This window comes from Teleopsis dalmanni, chromosome 1 (assembly GCF_002237135.1).
Source record: "Teleopsis dalmanni isolate 2A chromosome 1, ASM223713v2, whole genome shotgun sequence".
NCBI lineage: Eukaryota > Metazoa > Arthropoda > Insecta > Diptera > Diopsidae > Teleopsis > Teleopsis dalmanni.
The window spans coordinates 210,675,796-210,694,266 of record NC_051846.1 but is presented as its reverse complement, the minus strand read 5'-3'; the positions used below and the strand labels follow the sequence as shown (position 1 = coordinate 210,694,266).

The 18,471-nt window shown below is 29.3% G+C and overlaps 3 protein-coding genes and 1 non-coding gene across 4 annotated transcripts in view; 2 read left to right on the top strand and 2 right to left on the bottom strand.

The window, feature by feature from the left end:
• Positions 1–2,186: 2,186 nt before the first annotated feature.
• Positions 2,187–12,377, top strand: LOC119667201. The gene is made up of 12 exons (XM_038076490.1): positions 2,187–2,230; positions 4,240–4,363; positions 4,422–4,528; positions 4,599–5,637; positions 5,702–5,892; positions 6,006–6,113; positions 10,318–10,438; positions 10,501–10,607; positions 10,674–11,712; positions 11,791–11,978; positions 12,038–12,118; positions 12,184–12,377. Exons 2-12 carry the CDS (start codon positions 4,260–4,262, stop codon positions 12,264–12,266), a joined length of 3,168 nt encoding a protein of 1,055 aa, XP_037932418.1. The 5' UTR covers positions 2,187–2,230; positions 4,240–4,259; the 3' UTR covers positions 12,267–12,377.
• A 369-nt stretch (positions 12,378–12,746) lies between these two features.
• Positions 12,747–17,392, bottom strand: LOC119671722 (dolichyl-diphosphooligosaccharide--protein glycosyltransferase subunit STT3A-like). The gene is made up of 8 exons (XM_038082479.1): positions 17,246–17,392; positions 16,969–17,096; positions 15,513–15,841; positions 14,910–15,299; positions 14,557–14,844; positions 14,192–14,296; positions 13,761–14,126; positions 12,747–13,573 (listed from the first exon to the last, which is right to left on the bottom strand). Exons 2-8 carry the CDS (start codon positions 17,072–17,074, stop codon positions 13,019–13,021), a joined length of 2,139 nt encoding a protein of 712 aa, XP_037938407.1. The 5' UTR covers positions 17,075–17,096; positions 17,246–17,392; the 3' UTR covers positions 12,747–13,018.
• Positions 13,638–13,719, bottom strand: LOC119673587. Its single transcript, XR_005252105.1, has one exon. It is a non-coding gene; the product is annotated as a small nucleolar RNA Me28S-U3344 (small nucleolar RNA).
• Positions 17,393–17,517: 125 nt separating the features above from the next.
• LOC119667200 overlaps positions 17,518–18,471 on the top strand; it is a 4,345-nt gene continuing 3,391 nt past the window's right edge. The window contains exons 1-2 of the mRNA XM_038076489.1: positions 17,518–18,098; positions 18,157–18,428. Of these exons, the coding sequence (XP_037932417.1) occupies positions 17,990–18,098; positions 18,157–18,428 (381 nt within the window). The 5' untranslated portion in view covers positions 17,518–17,989. The remainder of the gene's footprint in view (positions 18,099–18,156; positions 18,429–18,471) is intronic.

Here is an 18,471-nt window from a genome sequence, read left to right as displayed (position 1 = left end):
CAAAAAACAATTGATAAAAATATATTATATATCATTAAATAAAGAAACAATAGAACAATTTTTTAGCATAAAAATTTATTATATCACCTTATTCTGTTTCAATTAAAAGGAAAGAATTTGATATTCATGATTTTTTTTTTAAATAGATAAATTTATTTATTTATTTATCTATTATCTAAATATATTTACACAGCCTTTTGCAAAGATAAGTTTCTGATTTATATAATATATTTTCTATTTCACTAAAAATTGAAACATATCAGTTCTATAATTTTAAATTACAGTTCGTCAATTTTAAATTACCTAGATTAACTCAAGAATGTTAAATATAAGAGCATTTATATTATAAAAGTAATTTCCATAATACAAAGAGAACTCCCTAACTGATAATATTATTTATAATTAAGTGAATATAATGGCTCTGCACTTCGCTTTCTCTTACGTGTGAAAAATTGATAGAAGTCTATAAAGTTACAAAATTTACCTTAATCATGTTTAGTTTGAAATATGGACGACAATATTTGGGAAACCTCTTGATTATAGTTCCCCTAGTGCAATCCAACCAGTACAAAAATTTTTCTGTTTATGATATGGTAACCTAACCATTATATATATTTTTCTACATAACATTTCCAAAAGGACAATATATCTTCATTCGTTTTGATTTTAAAGATTTTAAAACCCGATGTATATATTTTGAAGCAAGAATAAAGTAAAATAAAACAGAATACCTTCCTAAATTAAATTTGAAACAAGTATCTAATTTTAATTATGCTATATTTCTCCAACTTATTTATCACGGTAGAAAATTTTCATAAAATCATGTTTAGAAATGGAGACATGATATAAAAAATATATAAAAAAATAATAGGTATATGAAAAGAAAAACGAGAAAAAACCCGTTATTAGTCAGAACTGTTAAAAACAAACGAAAGGTTGAAGATGAAGACATCGGTCTCTTTAACTGATTGAAATATTCATTGTCATAATGGTTCTTTTACCCGACTAAGGATATCAGGATATATTGTTTAATAAATTGTGTACTTTTTGTTGACGGCTTCCGTAAGAGGACCAAAATGGTTTACCTAAGTTAATCTCCGAGAGTCAACATAAACCATCATCAGCTTTATGGATGATATTTGATCGCTATACTCCGACCATAAACATCAATGTAAGATTTTTATGTTCAATTTTTAAAAAAAATTTATAAAATATATTAAATTTAATTAAACTAAAGAACAAAAGATAAATAACAATTAAACAATTAAATAACAAAGAACAAAAGATTTATAAATTATGGGATGAGGTCCCACTTTCATACGTGACGCTTAACTGAACTGTTTTTTTATACACTATATTGAATTACTTTTTTGTATAGATAATCAGTTTTGACCATTTCCTTACCCTTAATTAGTATATATGGACCACATATACATACTGGTAGGATTTTTAAAAATATCCGCCTAAAATTTTATACATTTTCCGTTCATAGAAAGATTAATTTAGACTATGTTGACTATTGTCAAATTTTCAAGTTACTGTCTTTAACATTTTGTTATACTGTAAAAGACTAAGCATTTAAAACACCGTATCTATGAATAGCCGTGTGCAAAAGTGGATGGTAGCCATGTTGAGTTCTATAAAAATGTCGGTGTGCAAAATATCAATACATAATATGTTTTTGTTTACAATTATATCCGTTATTTCAGTAGTGCCGTTACTCAGATAGGTTGTTCTCAGCACTACCACCAAATAATAAGAATTATTAGTTCTGCTTAATTTTGCATAAAATATAAAATATAATTATTTATAAAATTTGATAAGGAAAAATGTAATAACCACCCTAATACTAGCTATAATATAAAAATAAAATAAATAAAATTAATTTAAAAGAATTTACCTATTTAAGGAAAAGGATTTTACTCTAAAATTTCATAACTTTTATTTATACTGACATCTTATGCATATCATATTTATAATGCCGAATGTAGCTACAAAATCTATGAAAATAAAATAATCTCAATTAATATCTCAATAATTTCACTCAAAACTAATTGTTTTTATAAAACTTAACTCAAAAAACGTTAATTATCATATTTCATATTTGTATACCTCCAGCGTAGGAACCGAAATTTTGCAATAAAAGAACCGTATTCAGCTCTAGAACGAATCAATGTGCTATTAGATGTGAAGAGTAAAAGTGAATTATTTCTAGAGGATTTAAGAATCGGTAATACAATCGAAAAGGATCTGGATGTAAAATTTAGTGTGTTAAAAAAATTATTGTTTAAAATTAGTCAAGAAAAAATTAAAAATAAAAAATAAAAAAAGAAAAAACAAAAATATATAAAATACATATAAACATTTTATCAACATTAACTGTGCTTAGAGGTCTTATATTCCGCTTATCTTAAAAATTAACAATACTTTAGTTGAAAACATCTGTTTACAGTGTAGTTGACAAGTGGGTGTGATTAATTAGCTTAGCAACCATGGAAACATCTTACCAGCACTAATCTTAAATTTATATTTGAGCACAATTTTTTTATATATATATTTGCTAATTGTGCAATTACTCAATTTCTCACTCAAAACATTACTGTAGCGATTTTAACTCGAATTTCTTTTTAGTGTTTCTGTGTCTAGAGAGTTTAACAATGAGTTTTTTCGGGTTGTTATTATATGTACTCAACGATTGATCGAAGCAAGTGTTATTGAACCTACGACAATACTAGTGTGTTTTTAACAACTCAAAATAGGTTAAAAAAAATTTTTTTTGTGTACTCTAAATAAATATTTACTTGAACAACAGGTAAAGAAACTTGTTATCATATATATGAATGGTAAAGTAATAGTTTGGCTTTAAAACTAAAACTAAAACTAATATTCCAGACAAAACTGGAATATTGGCGAAATTGTTCGTAACATTTAAAATGAATAGTAAATATGGAAAATTACTAAGTTGCTCCCATCGTGCTAGATTAATAATCTAATTTTTTCTTAATATACAGACTGAAGAAGTGACGATTTTATAATTTAAATCTGAAGATATTTTGTCATTTGTATCAATTTCTAAATAATTTAAGGAAATGTTTTAAATATATAACGAATATATAGCGTTAATAGTAAATACTCATATATACAACAAAACTTAGAGCACAGATTTCATAAATACAATGAACCAGTCGATATATTTTATTAATATTAATATTATTAATATCATATATATCATAATATTAAACTCATAGTACTTTAAACCGTTATTCTTTCTACATTCATTCTAGATTCTACGTTTCATTTAATTATATAATCATAATTATTTTTTATTTATTAATTTAACATATTATCTGGGCAGCTATAAACCAGCTAGATATAGGAAACTATTTAACTCGGTAATGTCAAGTTCCATATAACTGGACATTTGTTTAGTATGTAAACTTTCTTACTTACAATCTTTGCGAACTCTACCTTGAGAAAAAGGGAGAATTATCTCTCTTATATATATAAGAGGGATCAAATTATTTAACTGCTATATGTTTTACCTAAGTCTAGTCCTAGCAAGGAGCAGAGCTATAATTCTTGGAAAATTTTTTTTTGAGTACTCTGAATAACTATCCGAAATTGATATTAGAAAACCCACCAAATTCTCAAATAAAATACGTTGGATTAAGTAATGAAAGTAGCTTTTTAATCAGGAATTATTAGAAGCACGAAAATCGTATTCATGTAGAAATAATCAAATCAGTACGATGGGAGACACTTATAATAAGAGCCTCAGAGTAATACAACTGACTTATATACGGTGTATGTATGATTTCAGATACAGATACACCCTTCAAGCAAATCTAACTCTTATATATTAACATGGAAAATATTTATACAGATATTCTCCACAAAAATTTTTGCGTCAAATTATAATTTCGTATTTTTAGAGCAGGTACATTCTTTGGATTAATAACTATAATAAATAATGAATAGAATTATAATTTAATATCTTGGTTCTTAACTTTTTTCTTACTATATCTACTATACATGTAGTATTTTTTCTTTATTCCAAGTATTTGATGAAAATGTGAATATTCAAATAATTCTAATATCAAATATTCCTAATAAAATTAACAGCACTAAAGTGCATTAGATCAAAAATTAGTATATATATATATAATATAATTTTGAAAAATAAAAGCTTTTATATGTCTCATATTTCTTTTAATTTCTTTCCACTTATTTATGTTATAGTTAGAAAACATTTAAAAAATATGGCTACTTTAAACAATGTAGATAATGTCTTACCCATTTTACCAGCCAAGTGCACCTGGAAGGTGGGTACAAAGGAAAAATGCATACATAATACTAGACCGATGTAAGTATTTTTAAGAATCTTCAGTTCCACTGAAAAATCTTGATAAATCCCATTGTAGGGCTAAACAAGAGAAAACCTATGCAAATATTTTGGAAACTGTGGGCGCCACACCTTTAGTTAAATTAAATAAAATACCACAATCGGAAGGCATCAAATGTGATATGTGTATGTATAGATAATAAAATTTAGAAAACTTATGTTCCTAAACTACTAAATTTCACATGAATGCCTAAAGATGTTAAATGCGAGTTCTTCAATCCTGGTGGCTCTGTTAAGGACCGTATAGGCTTTCGTATGATACAAGATGCTGAAGATAAGGGCATAATCAAACCAGGTTACACAATAATTGAACCTACTTCAGGTAATACTGGCATTAGTTTGGCTTTAGCTTGTGCCGTAAAAGGTTATCGCTGCATTATTGTTATGCCTGATAGAATGACTGTTGAGAAGGAATATATTGCTCGTGCAATTGGCGCCGAAATAGTACGCACACCCTGTGAATTGCCTTTCGATTCACCAGATAGTTTGTTTTATGTTGCAAAGCGTCTTGAAAAAGAAATACCCAATTCCATTGTTATGGGTCAATTTCTTAATCCCAGTAATCCTTTGTCACATTATGATGGTACAGCTGAGGAAATCATGTGGCAATTGGACAATAAAGTTGATATGATCGTTTGCGGACCTGGTACAGGCGGTACTATTACTGGTATTGGTCGCAAGATAAAAGAGCGTTTACCAAATTGTAAAATGGTGGGTGTGGATCCTTACGGTTCACTTATAGCACGCCCCGAATCAATCAATAAAACGGATGTAAAATCATTTGAAGTCGAAGGAATTGGTTTCATATTCTCTTGTACAGTACTGGATCATTCAATTGTTGATACTTGGGTGAAAATTACAGATAAGGAAACATATAATATGAGCAGGCGTTTGATTGCTGAAGAAGGTTTATTGGTTGGAGGTTCCTGTGGTGCTATAATGGCAGGAGCATTGAAAAAAGCAAAAGAATTGAAGGAAGGACAACGATGTGTAGTTATAATGCCGGATGGCATACGAAACTACTTAACTAATTTTGTGTCTGATAATTGGATGGAAGCACGAAATTTTAAGGAAATTGAAAATAAATTCAACTTTTGGTGGTGGGACATACCAATTAGTGAATTAAAATTGCCCACTTCATTTAGCGTTAAATCAAATATCAAATTTGCTGAGGCTATTGAGACCATGAAAAAAAACAATGTCAGAGAATTGGTAGTAAATGATGCAGAAACTGGGTAAGTCGAATGTTGGTTATCTTGTTGTCAAGTAAGTTTTGATAAATAATATTTTTCTATGCAGCGAGTTAATTGGTGTTGTGGGTCAAGATGCATTGATAACACAAATTATAAGCATGAATCGTCAGCCAGATAAGGTAGAAGTGATAAGAGCTGTAAATCGTAGAGTAATTCGTATAAATATTATGGAAAAATTGGGCAAATTAGCACGCGTGGTCGAAACGGAACCGTTTGTTTTGATTGTAGAGAAAGAGGGTAAGTTTTTGATGAATGAATGGAAATTTTGTTTTTTGAAATATTATCTACAAAAATATCATATATTTTTGTATTGGAAAAAGAGCTTTTCTATTTAATATTATATTTATTAGGTGATAAAGATATTTTCAAAGCGCTCATTACAAAAATGGATGTAATGTCGTACATAACAGATAACAAGGCCAATGGGACAACGATAGAAAATAATGCAAAAAAGGATCTTTAAGTTATATATATTATATATGTATATAAAACGTTACCTCATTATAGAGTTGTAAAATATAATTATACTTATGAATAATATGAACTTGTATTTAAATTTTTTCGATGTAAGTCATTTGTACAAAAATAAATGTTTAAAAATAATTTATAAAAACAATTATTTTCCGCTATCTTTTTTTATCTAAAATCAATATCACGAAGCATTTTCAACATCTAAAGCAATCATTGACAGATGCGTGAAAACTCGTTTGCTAAAATGTTTTAATAAGAAAAAGTCTTTACAATTTAAAGATGTATCTTTGTCTTCCACTTGCCTACCTGTAAATGCATTTGTTTATATAAAAGAAAAACTGGTAGAGATACTTTTTTTCTTAATTTATTTTTGCTTATGCATGTAAGTATGCTGCAACTAACGCACTCATTCCTGCCAACTTACATACACACTCAATTATGTTGCTCAACAGAGTTCTTATGAGAAACTGGAATAGCCACTCAAAAATTGAGTTGGTTGTGTATTGCGCTGGTCGCGTTTTTATGGCTCTGCTTGTGTCAAGTAAAATTTATTGTTTTATGAACTATCAGTTGCCGTCTGACTTATCTTCGATTCGGTGGTGTTTCGTTAAGTTTTGAATCAGATTTGTTTCACTTTTTCACTCTGAATTTTTGTTAAGGTAAGTAATTAAGAACTTTGTTATATGGCATATATATGTATATATATAAATAAAACAATTATATAAGAACGCCGATATCTACAGTTTGTTTTCTGTGTTGTGTAAATGAATATCACTGATAAATAAATGTGCACATTATTAACAACCGGCACATAGGAATACATGTGAGAATACCAGAAACACGAATAGCTAAAGAAATACATTAGAACTTGGAGAATACAGAAAGCCCTGCTGAAATTAGAAAAAAGTTAGCATAACAACAACAGAAAAGTGTTTTCCTTAGTGAAAAGCAACGTGCGAAGAATTTTTAATTATTTAGAACAAAAATATTTTTTATCAGAAATTAGTTCAAAATAAGACACCAGAGCCTGAAATAGTGATTATATATGAATTTATTCAATCAATTTTTTTAAATTGTACAAATACTCGTACATAAGTATTCCAGTGAGTTCCATGCAGTAATTACCATTGGAATCATGCTGTAGATAAATTGAAACTGCATTAACCAAAATATAAACTGCAGTTCTAACACGCAAAACTGTTCACAGTAAACAATTACTTATGATTAATAATTATTATTTTTCCGGTATTAGTTTTTAGAAATAAGTATGAATAATAGAACGAAATCGAGTTGAAAACAATATCACAAAAAAAACCAGTGGAAAACTTTTGTAGACTACATAAGCTCCTAATGGAGTATGGAAATAATAATAATAGAACAAAAAACCTTTATTGCAAAGTTTCTAAGAGTCCGAGAGAAACTACTAAGGCTTCTGCATATAGATCATATATGAGTGAAATACAGAAACAATTTCTCAATATTTAGAGTTAATAACATCGCATGTCGATATATATAGTAATTCTTCTCCTTTCTATACCTAACAACTCGTAAATAGATGATGACACTTTAAACATTAAGATTTTCTTCAGAAATATGTAAGCACAAGAGGACGTTTAACCTTTTTTGTTGGTGTTAACTCCAATTTTGCTTAATATTGTTGTTGTTTATTTGATATTGATCTTATATCCGTCTTGGCTTGTTTTTTTGCTCGAGTTTAATATAGTTAACTTAGCAATATTGCCATTTATTTTGCTATTTTTTCAAAAATATACCTTTTGTCCATCTTTATTATTCGTTTTGCCCGATTTTCGTGCTATGGTCCATTTCATTAAGAATTGCTACTGAACAACAACAAATTACATACTAAATAAAACACAAAACTAGTACCAATTTTACAATATATTTTGTAATTATATCACTCTGCTTCTCTACCTAAATTTTATATTATATTTTTATTATATATATTAACAAGCACTGTGATTTCTGGTTATATTACTAACTTGAATATTAAATGGAAATGGATGTGTTAAATGGGTGAAGAAGCTTACTTTAAAAATAAAATTGACTTATTTACGTAGTTCACTATATTCCACATTAAGCAAACTGCGTCTTTTATGTACTACGTGAACGATGAAGAAAGTAACATAGTTTCTCATCATCTGATTGTACATTATATTTCTTCTGGTATTATTAGTCCCTTTTTATGTTGTTTTTTTGGAGGAAACATATCGTTAAAAGTAATATTTTTTTCTGTATTAGAATATTGACCTAAAAAGTAATATTAATGAATACGCAAAATTAGAAAAAAATCTAAAAACATTTGCTGCAATCATCGTATAAATTGCTAAATTGCCCAAATTATTTATTATAAAATTTTAATATAGCCAAAACATAAACAAAGGTTTAAAAAAATAAATTAAAAATGAATTGTCATATATATATTTAATCATTAAATTTAAGATTTCGATTATCAATAATTCCCTTAGTTTTCTTTAATAACATTTTTTTTTTCAATATTCTGCACCAGGTCAAGACCGATCAGTAAATAATTTCAATAATAAAACTAAGATGAGATTCAACAAACTCAATTTAAATTATTATATGATTTCCCCAAATGTTGTAGCAAAACTATATCATCAAGTTTTAATTTAGCTAAGCGTTTTGCAGAACAAGCTCTGTCCTAAAGTGACTAACCTAAACATATTCATATATTGTTCCTTTAAATATTCCGATTCTTAACATATTTGTTGTCATGAAACTTTTTAAAAATTATATATTAAAAATCTATATTTGTCTCTGACTCTGCTAGAATCTATTTAAAGCAATTGTTAAGTGATTTAAACTAGGTAGCATTATCATTTCATAGTGCCCGCAGTTCTTACGTGTTAAAGTGTCATTTTAGTGTCTGTAGGGATAATTATGAAGTGATCCTTTTTGTAGAATGGCTAAAGTTATGTAGTAAATTATATAGTATAGTTTTGTCTATAAAGTAAGAGAGCAATATATTGATACAGCTAAGCTATAAACCTCATTCACTTCCTTCATAGTAATTTTGCTATCAACAGATTTATGTTTATTATCTTTCAGAAAAGGAAATGTGAATAAACAGAAATGAATAAGGTTTATAGCTTAGCTTTATCTATACATTGCTCTCTAACTTTATAGATAAGCTGTACCTTTCAGGAAAAAAAGATGATAAATATAATCCCATTGCTTAGGACTATGCTTATCACGTAGGTCAGTAAGAACTATTATACTCCTGTTTAGATAAGGACGTAGTCAAGTTTGTAGCAGTTATTTTTTATGTTTACTTCTATCTATGTTAAGATTCTGCCCAATACTAAATTTCTACAGCTTATCACTTTGTTTAATTGTTCAATTGACGAGCAACAAAAACGAATCTAAGACCGGTTTATCTGTGCCTTAGCCCCACTGAGATGGAAACATTTCTGATACCATTTTTGATTAAATATACACATTACATACCACACATCTCTTTTCCATCTGCACCACATTCCAAATCTACGCAAAAGAGGTGTGATCTCTTCAAGCATGAACATATATAGTAACTGTAAATTCATAAAATCCTCTTATGGAACTCCTATACGACCTCTTTGATCGCGCATTTAATTTGAACTTGAAATTTTTGTATTTCCGCAATATTTTTTTTTCATAATTATTACGCAAATATTTTAAATTGCTTTCCCTCTCGCTTTCTTTTATTATATATACAAATTTCATATATTTTAAAATATTTTATTTTTTATAAAAACCGATAAGGGATACACATGTTAACATGCGCAATTTTTGTATGAGTAAAATGAATTTCTATTTCTAATTAAAAAAAAATATATTCAGATTATATATTCCATTGTATTGTTCATCACTGATAAGCAATTCACACGTAAAGTCGCGCTTTATCTCTATGGAACCATGCCTGTTTCTTCTCTCCTGAATTTAAATAATATTTGTTTATTTCAATATTATATAGAAATATTATTACAAACCATAATTGAAAGTTCGCAGCATTGACCTTTAAAATTGTACATAATTTTAAATGATTTTGTTTTAATAAAACATCCATATTTTCTGAATTGTTCTCACAAAGTTTGCAACATTTCAAGTCTTCGTTTAGAGCAGAAACAATTAAAATTATTTACTATTTAAATTATTTTAGTTATCCTCAATAAAAAACAATGCCAGCTAATAAAACTTATGAAACTCCCAAGGACTTCGTGGATCCAGGACTGCCTTCGAAATGTACATGGAAGCTGGGAACGACAGAGAAAAGTCCTCACACACAGCGGCCTATGTAAGTATTTTCATCTCGAAACTCAAAACAAAACAAAAATAAAATATTATATATTCTCTCAGTGCCCATAGACAAAAAATAACTCCAGATATTTTACATGTTATCGGTTGCACACCCCTGGTAAAACTGAACAATATACCAAAATCTGAGGGCGTAAAATGTGAAATGTGTAGGTTATATATACTTTCTACACGTAATTATATTTTCTGAAGTTATATATTGTTTTCTTTTACAGACGCGAAATGTGAATTTCTTAATCCAGGTGGTTCGGTGAAAGACCGTATTGGTTATAGAATGGTTCAAGATGCTGAAGAAATGGGTCTACTGAAACCGGGTTGTACCATTATTGAGCCTACATCTGGTAATACTGGTATCGGTATAGCTCTAGCATGTGCTGTTAAGGGTTACAAATGCTTAATTGTCATGCCAGATAAAATGTCTAATGAAAAGGTTTATGCATTACGCTCTTTGGGTGCTAAGATCATACGTACACCAATAGAAGCAGCTTACGATGCACCAGAAGGTTTAATATGCGTTGCACAACGTTTAGAAAAAGAAATACCTAACTCAATTGTTTTGGATCAATATCGCAATGCTAGTAATCCATTGGCACATTATGATGGAACTGCTGCTGAAATTCTTTGGCAGTTAGATAATAACGTCGATATGATTATTTGTACTGCCGGAACTGCCGGTACAATCTCTGGTTTAGGGCGTAAAATAAAGGAGGAAGCACCAAATTGCAAAGTTGTTGGAGTTGATCCTTATGGATCGATTCTCGCTCGTCCCGAATCGTTGAACAAATCTGATGTACAATTCTATGAAGTGGAGGGTATTGGTTATGATTTTATACCCACTGTCACCGATCACAGTGTTGTAGATGTTTGGACAAAGGTAAGCGACAAAGACTGCTTTCCAATGAGCAAACGCCTTAACGCTGAAGAAGGTTTACTTTGCGGAGGTTCAAGCGGTGGAGCTATGTTTGCAGCTCTTAAATTTGCAAAAACATTGGAAGCTGGACAAAGATGTGTGGTTATATTGCCTGATGGTATTAGAAATTATATGACTAAATTTGTCTCTGATAATTGGATGGAAGCACGTGGATTCAAAGAAGTTGTCAATGAACAACATCATTGGTGGTGGGATACAAAATTGGAAGACCTAAAATTCTCAAAACCTATAACTATTAAATCAGATACCACAGTTAGTGAAGCAGTGGAAATATTAAAGAAACACCAACTTAATCAAGTTGTAGTACTTAGTGCAGAGAATGAGTAAGTCAATCTATATACTAAATTTCTTTATAGGCATTACTTATATATAATTTGTTATATGCTTATTTGCAATTTCAGTTCTATAATGGGTGTTGTTGGTCAAGAAACATTAATAAATCAAATTGTAAGCATGTCACGAAAACCAACTGATCCCGCTATCAAAGCACTAAATAAGAGACCCATTCGCCTTACTTCATCAGACATTTTAGGAAAACTAGCTCGTGTAGTAGAAGTTGATCCATGTGTACTTATTGTTGATAAAGAAGGTATACGATAAAAATAAATTTAACTAGTTTTAAAATTAATAAAACAAATTTCATGATAGGTGACAAGGAAGTGCTCAAAGGCTTAGCAACAAAGCTGGACGTAATGTCTTTCATCACGAAATCAAATTCTCAGAAAAATGGTAAAAATATTTTATTTTATGTAAACTTATTTATAATACAAGTTTTTTTAACTATTTGTTAACAGGTGATGAAGATACACTGAAAGGCATAGCCTCAAATTTAGAAGGGGTGTCTATTACTGATGCTCAAAAAAATGGAAGTTCTTAAAAGAATATAATACTTAATACTTAATAAGATTTTATACCAAGATTGCATGTTTTTACACATAATCATTTGTCTTTTTGATACAATAAATTTTATTCATTTTCTAAACATTAAAATTTACTACATTTTATTTACAATGCTTTATTTAATTAAACAATTGTGTAGTAGTTTTCACGACGTCACTTATTTGCTTACAGGTTCCAATTGCAACACAAATTTGTACCTTATTAAAGTATGAAACCGGCTTGTCTCAGGCTCACTTCAGTTCGTACCCTACTACCCAGACCCATATCCTTTTTCCACATAATACATATCCCCGTCTTTATATCTCATGTCAACTAATAAATTCGTATTACAATTCATTCAGTTTTCCTGCTCTACAGTATTTTTCGAATTGCGAAAACTACGCCAAATAATTAAAAACATTTATTGAAATTTTAATTTTATTTATTTTATTGTTTTGATTTATTATTAATACTTTTAATAATAACTGCATTCGAGTAAAAGTGCCTTAAGGATTAAAAATTACCAAATAATATCTAAAGCTATACAATTGTATGTGAGTAATTATAAACAACGTGTAAATATAATTCGAAATTATTTCGAAATCTACGTAGGAGATGGTAGAGATTCAATAAAATTATAGTATTAAAAAATCTACAATTTTTTAATTTAAATTAAGCTCTGTTAGAAAATACTATTTTGTTTATTTATCGCTAATCAATCCTCTGGAATATTCGCATATAAATTTAATCCTACAGACCACGATTTCGTAAATCCTTAACTTTATAAATGCGCACTAACCAATGTTCAGTTGTGTAAGCTTCTTCCAAAACATCTAATTCAAAATCTTTATTGCCAATTTCAGCCGCACGTACACGATCATAGCCAGATGGTTTTCCTCCTTCAGAAAATATTTGACCAAAACGATAGTAGCACATCTTGTACATAAGACAATTAAGAAAAGTCGATGAACCATCTTTGTCTATACGAAATTCACCAGTGCCAGCATAATAGTCTTTTTCCCTAATATTTGCTCCGCCATCGGTACTACCACCAATTCGTACCATCCATAAAAATTTATTGATATCATCTGATGAATAACCAGTAAGCCCTCCAAATATGACAAGCACATAATCAACATCTAATTCTTGCATTATTTCATAGGCTTTATCCTCAGTAGATGCCATAGCTTGTCCTACGCGTGATATGTGTGTATTATTCCAAGTATTATTATCTACTATAATAGTTCGATTAGCCATAGCAGTTATTTGATAACCATAATCCCACCAAGCCATAATACGTGCATCCTGCAAACAAAAAACAATTCTTTGTAAAAATTTTAAATTTTCGAAAATATATTTAGTGAACTAAATTAAAATCAGTTTAGTAAAATGTACTCATTATGTATCATACTCTTCCTATCAAGAATGTTTAAAGCTTCATCATAAAAACAGTTCATCAATATAATACGTTTTTATAAACAAAAAAACTCACCTCAGGTGTGTTCATTTGTAGCCAGTAGTAAGCTTCTCGAAAATCATCAAATATAATACGACCTCCTTCATGTGACCGTGCACTTAAAACAATACTGGGTGATGAGTAAGCTTCTGAAGTAACCCAAGTACAGTGGAAAGTATATACTATTAACATTATTGTAACAACAGAGACAAATCCGATGGCCACTTCACTCTTTACACCAGTTTGTTGCTCAAGTTTTTTATACTGACGTTTACTATCCATAGGCTTCATCGGTACCGTATCCACACATTTTATGTATTTTGCAAGTAAATGAGATACAGCAATTCCAGATAGTATACACATGACTGGCGCCAACACAAGCATTAAACGAACCATAACTCCCTACAGTAATTATAAATATTAATTATAAAATTATTTATTACAAAATATAACAAATTTACACTTACCGCAAAATATATGCTTGTGACACCATACAATATAATAAATATATTAGAATCTGTTAATTTCGCAAAACAAAAGTAAAGCCCAGCAGGGAAAAGAAACACCAGAATCTGTAAAATTTCAAAATTCTATTTGTTACAATTCAAAATAAACTTCAACTTAAACTAAACTTAAATTTAGTGTAAATTATCAGCGATCAAAGTGAATTGTAATCACTTGGTGATAAACGTCAGTGAGTTTTATATAAAAAACATCAAAACTGTACATTTACGGACATTAAGACGCACTCATTATTGTTAATGTCATCATGAATTATAAAAATGAAAATGCTCATGACAAGGAAAATAGTTTAATATAGGAACATAGTTACCTGTAAATCGAAATAAAATGAAGACCATGACGTAGGCTGATGTTCAGATACTGAAGCTATGATTGGTATATGATTCTTTGCATAGGATGGATCAAGCAAAGAATAAAAACGTCCAGTCCAAGGCGAAACTTTGCCTGATATCATTAGTGCAACCATAAGTACGAGAATTGTCGTTACTGTAGCGGAAACTAAAGTTTTAAAAACTATTGCGAAATTTTCTTTAGACATCCTTGAGCGTAAAAAGTCTACAAAAGCATTTATCTGACAAAGTCCAAAAACTCCTAGTGCCTATTTAAAAAGGAATGATTACAAAAATATTTAAGATTAACTAATTAATTTTAACTTTTATTTACCAGCATATGTTCGGAACTTTGAATTGGTTGAAATCCTACAAACGGTATTTGCATTGATAAAATTGTACCAACACAATAAAGAGTGCTGTATGCTACGTATATACGATGTGAGAAACGGCTTGTAATTATCAGAGTAAGCACGTGTAATGGTATTAAATTAATTAAAAACACATAGCCACCCCATGATGATACCATGTAGAAATAGGCCAATGCAGACATTGCGGACCAAAAAATTGTACCACTTTTTACAGCCTTGATCCACAGATAATACGTCAATAGCATACAAAAGATTGCTATACCTTCATTGTCATAGGAACCCGCTACAGATCTTGATATGTATCCAGGAACGATTGATATAAGACCAGCTGCAACCAAACCTGATCCAGTTGTCTAAAACAAATTACATTTAGATATCTCAGTTATATTTATCAATGTGAAATTTTAAAAATATGTAATTAATATTCAGCTATAATATTAGTACTCACTACATATCATCCTAATGATATTTAAATTCCCAAGTATTAATAATGTATAGCACAAATATACTCACCCCACGTGTATAACCTCAAAATGTATATAAAATTAATTTCTGCTTATACTTACATAGATTTCCTTCGTCAAGGCATAGGTTATTAATGTAGTTAACGACGAGAAAAATGGTGCCAAGAATACACAAATATTACGTATATCCACAGTTATATTTAAAATCGACATTAAACGGTACAATGTTGCAGATGTAATCATTAACCCGGGGTAAATGGTACCTCCAATAATACGTCCCAATGGATACCAAGCGCGATCATCGAACCAATTATGAAATTTATAAAAGCCTTGTTCGGCAAGGAACTTTGTAGTCCTATAGTTAAAATATGGATCGAACTCATGGATAACACTCTCAAATCGCAGCACAGAAAACAAGCGCGTGGCGAACGCTACGAAAGCAAAAGTATAAAGAATTAAAAACAGGAAATTAAGATGTGCTCGTTATAAGTGTAAGTTCACAATAGCGAACTCGTTAAACAATACCATTACCAACACTAGATAATTTGTATTAGAAACTTTTATCTAAATATCTAAAAAATTTTACCTAAATATTCCAAGAATTAACTTATAATTGTAGCAATTATTATTAGATATAAATTAATAAATACAACAAATCAGAACATGTCAACTCCTAATAAACAGTTTTTGTTGATGTCATTTTTTTTGTGTAATCTATTTAGAAGTAATTAAAATTTTGTGTGTAATCTTGACCGTTTGGTTTAGTTTGTTGTCTTCGCTTTACAAAGTAAAATTCCTATTCGATTGCATACAATGATAATCGATAATTTCACAATTCACAATCGCACAATACTGTAGCGAGCGATATTGTGAATAATTTTTATAAGGTGTAGCAAAACAAAACAAAACATATCTGCAACTTTCGGCATTTTCAAAATAAGAAACAAACTTAAGACAAAATTATGATTTTCTGAAAAGATTAACTCTGAGTTGCTCTGAGATTTGAAAAATGATATGCCTGAACGTAGTTGTTATTGCAGTATTAAAAAACATGCTGGCTTTGTCTCTGTAGACTCGGCCACTCTATCATACTATATAGTACTTCCTCACATGATTTGTGAGATTAAATTAAAAGTTTATCGATGAAAACATATTCTCAAGGCATAACATTTTAATTTTTAAAACAACATTTCATGTGAAGTGCTGACTTGGCTTTACTGAATTTAAAAAATTACTGTCTATAAATTGACTTTTTACACTGGGTTTTTAAGAATTAATGTAGCAATCAATGCATTAAAGCTTATATAAAAAATAAGTACATATAATTAAATTTGGAAATTATATCACAAATACAAGTTGTAAGCAAACAGAGCAATACAGTAAGAACCATCGCTATGTTATGATTTTGTATACCAAATAATAAACAGTTCTACAGTTATGTTTTATATATAACTAAGATATTATCTACACTAACATTATAAAATAAATAAATAGAATAAAATTAATTAATAAAACTCAGTTAAAACTTTAAACTTTATAAACATTTAAATAAACTTACATAAAATTGCTGCAGTAATCAATATGACTAGCTTAATAAGATGTTCCTGTTTTTCCCATGCTGGCATAGCCCTCGCCTTGCTAGCATTTTGTGTGTCCAAGGTCATACTCCACTGTAAGCAAAGTTTGCTGAAACACCCACAAAAAAAAAAAGAAACGCCGGCACAAAAGCACGGTGTAGAAAATTAATAAACTATATTACTTCCGCTGCCTTCGACTACATTTTCAGAATATATTCGATTCTGTATTATACAAACAAAAACACTATTTATGTTTACCTTTATGCCTCGTATTCACTAAATCTACGATTTGTTGATTAAATTAAACTTAAACAAACTCTTTTGGAATAAAAGCACAGTTTTCGTGGCAAGAATTATTAACAAAAGCGACGACACAACCACTGACAAATTCTAATTTACAAATGTTGCCATATCATTTCAATCAAAAATTTTTATTTATTATTTAGTTATGTCAAAAAAACTAATTTTATTTATGTGTTATGTATTATTATATCAAATTATTATATTCAAAAGAAATTTTATCTGTTCTTGGTACACTGTTGAACTATTAAAAACTATTTATTAACTTGTGGCCTTCAATTAACTTGTGGCATCATATTTTGTTTTTGTTTCGTTTTGTTTATATTGTTTCTTGTTTGCTCTAACATCATTCCGAGCGCAAAAATAGACACTGCGATATTCGCTCAAACATTGTTCATCCACTGTTTTGTTAAGCAGTTGAGACTTTGTTTATAATAATTATTAATTTTTATACAATTGCGGAAAAGTCTAAAAGGTTATAGATTCCATAATTTTATATAATTGATGTTATAAGATTTAGTGCAAATTTTTAATAAAAGTTCATAAACTGGAAAAAATTGCACAAAAGTTGGCATTTGTCATCTATCTGAAACCAACAAAATCCAAACTGGAATGAAGTACAAAAGTTGAAAGTAAATAATTTGTCTCTAAATACAAACTGAAACTGCACTGAAGTCGCACTGAAAAGCTGTGCTTAAAAATATGTCTTCCAATGGAGATGATGAACACAGCAATAACTATACGCTAATATATGAACTAATAGATAAGTTGGCATTAAGCATGAGTGGTGGTAATAAGATAAAACCTGGGAGTAAGTTATATTTGCAAACAAAACGAGAAACATTGATTTATAACAAGATTATTTTTAGGAGAAATTGTGAAGAATATGTCGAATTACATATCTAATTCACCAATAACGTTTAACAAATTATTGCCATATGATTCCATTGCACTTGAAGCAAAAGTACGTCAGCACATATGCAAGGTGTCTAGCTTAGATTCTGTGATGCCGCATGGTCTTACAACTTCATTTATTACTAATAATTTAGATATTAAACTGTCATCAATCAATCATGGTGGAATCGGCTTTGTAAGCAATGTTAGCCTGTTTCAAAAAATTAACGAAAAATTAAAAAACAGTGTAAGTAACATAACGTTTAGCTACATCATCATAAGTAATGGTT